The 3,160-nt window shown below is 40.4% G+C and overlaps 1 protein-coding gene across 1 annotated transcript; it reads right to left on the bottom strand.

Moving 5' to 3' along the window:
* Positions 1 to 1,320: 1,320 nt before the first annotated feature.
* Positions 1,321 to 3,117, bottom strand: LOC106320908 (the record flags this gene model as incomplete). Its single annotated transcript, XM_013759255.1, has 1 exon — positions 1,321 to 3,117. A coding segment is annotated over one exon (1,797 nt), but the record flags the coding sequence as incomplete, so codon positions are not given.
* Between the last annotated feature and the right edge of the window lie 43 nt (positions 3,118 to 3,160).

Here is a 3,160-nt window from a genome sequence, read left to right as displayed (position 1 = left end):
TCCCATCCTATACATACAAGAAATATCACGCACAAGATGCGTAGAATGTAGAACATACACTGAGGTTCACATCAGGAGGAGTAGTGCGTGTTGTACTCTTTTTCCTTCATCATGGTTTTGTCCCACTGGGTTTTCCTGATAAGGTTTTAATGAGGCAACATGAAGCGTACTACAAATCTTGTATGGTTATGGCTTCCAAGGGGGAGTGTTATAAATCATTGAGTGGATTGCCATTAACCAGGTCCGGACCGAGATCGGCCCAATACCTAGAAGATGGTGAGATGGCCGAAGCCTAGAGAGAGGAGAGAGAGAGCCGACTTCAGGAGAGAGAGAGAGGCGGCCACAAAGCTTGGAGAAAAGGAAACCCTTTCTTTTTTCTAGTAGATGTAATCTTTCCATTATTATGTTTTAGTATTTTTCCTAATCCTAGTAAATTTAGGTTTTGGATACTTTCCATTTATCTTCATCTTGTAATCCTTATATAAAGGAACCCCCTTGATCAGTAAGAACAGAGAAATATTCAGTCTCTAAACTCTCTAATTACAACAGATATAATGATTTGCATTTGGAAAAGAGACAAAAACTGATGATTATTATTACACTATATGCACACATCTTAACAGAAACTGATTTAAATTTCTTACAATCCTTATGTATAAATATCTCAAATCATAAACTGAACATAATCAATCACACCATACTAAATTATAAACTTTAAATTCTATTAAAAATAAATACTACATGGGAAGCCATATGACTAAGTTTCTTGTTTTGGAAGTTATAGATTATGTGACCTCTCAAAGTTTCTCTGCACCTAATTCAAAAGCAAACGTATTGGTTTCCTCATTTGATTATTATAGGCTGTCTACATATGTAAAAGAGCAAAAATAAATGTTTGAATCTTTTCTTGATTGCACTCCTTCCACTGTAACGGCTTTTAAACTCCAGGATGAGTTTGTGTGTCAGGTGGGACAAACGGGGAAAATAAGGTGCTACACAATGTGAAGGAGCTTGCAACATGGATCCCTTTCATAAATCCATATTATATATGATGATCTATTTCACATGATGGATCCAGACTGTTTGATTTACACTTCATCTGAGGATGAGTTAGCTACCTCTGTAAGGCAAATCTGATCTTACACAAAGCAAGAAGCTATTAGCTCATCATAACTGAGTTCAAAACGTACAAAATGAAACACTTAAACCAAACCAGTCTTACAAAAGAAACTAAAGCAATAAAAAGACAACATAGTTAAAGATAGATGTTTGATATTCTCCTACTTGCATTAGACTTCCCAAGACATCATTGAACTTTCCTTAGATCAAACGAGCTGCTGCTGCTGCAGTTTTCCTCTGTTTTGCGTCTCTCATTGCTTTCAACCATGCCACATTTCTTTCAGCCTTAGCAATACGCTCGTCTATTGACAATGCCAGCTTCTCTATCGAGGATGCAAGCTCCTTCACATTGTGTAGACTCTTTTCATATAAGTCATTACCATCACCAACATCTTCTTTTCTCTTTTCTAACCTCTCACTAGATTTCATAGGTTCTTCACTTCCAAGGACAGTATCATCAAACAAGCAATCATCTCCCTGAGCTTCATCACCTAAAGGATTGCCACTTTTTGACTCACCAAGTACTTCAGAACCTCCGGGAGCAAGATTTTCACAAGGAGTAGGTTCATTGTTGTCTGCATTTGATGCAATCTTCGTCTGGATCAAAATTTCATCTTCCTTCTTCTCTGAGCTCTCCTTTTCTCCTCCAGACATGCCACCATCTTCATGGAGAAGACACTCTGGCTCCTTGTTGCCATCATCAGGCACAGTCATCTTCTCCACATTGCTTCCATGTACATCAATCTCATCATCACATGTTTGCCTTGTCTCTAGCGGTGGTGACACATGAGTGTCATGAGTTGCATCATCAAAACCACGAAGAGGATCTGAAGAGTTATTTGGGCTCCTAACCATATTCTTCCAGCCAGTTTCATCATTATGGATCAAGCTTTCTGAACTCTCTTTATCTCCAGTTATGGCACCACCTTCATGGAGAGAAAACTCAGTCTCCTTAGTTACATAATCAATCAAGGTCATCTTCTGTACAATGCTTTCACATCGCTCATCATCACATGATTTTGTTGAAGATATAACAATGCCCATTGCTCTACCTAAGGCAGAAGAAGGAGGATGAGAAGGGCTCAGAACAACACGTTTCCCTGCTTTGCTTCCCGTTTCGTCAGTTCCTTTCCTTTGCTCTCTTTCTGGCGGTGTTACATCTTTGTCTACATTAGCCGCCGCAAGTCTACATTTCCTGCAAAGCGGTTCAGAAACATCTTCTTCATCGTTGTTTTCACGAATTCGCTTCCGTTTCTTAGGACCTAAATCACCTACGATGTTTCTTGATTTCAGTGTTTCAGATGATTCAACAACACCCTTCTCCTTCCACCAGTCGCAGAACGTTGGGGTAACACGAGAAAGGATGTACAATGTCAAATCATCAATAGCCTTGTTGTACTCCTCCCGAGCTGCTTCCCTTGAAAGGTTGTTCCTGTTGACAACAGGAGGAGGAGAAGGAGCATCCTGAAGCATTCCAAATTGTGAAGCCACTCGGTTGGGAAAGTAGTGTTCCACACTATCCATCCCCACAAGCTCACACGCCTTAATGCATCTGGCAAAGGAGATGAGTTCCTCATCAAGATCAGGACCAACAGGAACCCACATTGCTTTCTCCGGGTAAAACTTAGGAAGCTTCCAGTTCTCCACAGCTTTGGTGTATGGTCTCCACTCAAAACTTGAGTTGTCCAGAATCTTCCTCACATCGTTCTTACCTTGCTTCACTTCATCCCAAAGAGCCAATCTTGGCTGACCCTCGAGCAGAAGATTAGGTCTTGGCCTTAGTTCCCTGAATCTCTCCCATGTCCAAACTTGGACCAACTTAAACAAGGAGGCACTCAGCTCAATAGACTTGGATCTAGTGAAAGCTCTAGTGTGGTCTTTCAATAGACTCAAGTCAGCATACAAGTGAGCAAGCACAGCTGGAGCTAAAGCAATCCTAGTACCACTTGAGAGATGAACAGCAACTTGAAAAACAGCTTCATTGATTATATAACGGCCCTGTTTGTTTCTTCATTTAGATGAATCCATTCAGCTGATCCAT

Source organism: Brassica oleracea, unplaced genomic scaffold (genome assembly GCF_000695525.1).
Source record: "Brassica oleracea var. oleracea cultivar TO1000 unplaced genomic scaffold, BOL UnpScaffold01122, whole genome shotgun sequence".
In the NCBI taxonomy this organism is placed as follows: Eukaryota; Viridiplantae; Streptophyta; class Magnoliopsida; order Brassicales; family Brassicaceae; genus Brassica; species Brassica oleracea.
The sequence above is the reverse complement of the archived record's forward strand: the minus strand, read 5'-3'. Positions and strand labels throughout refer to the sequence as shown.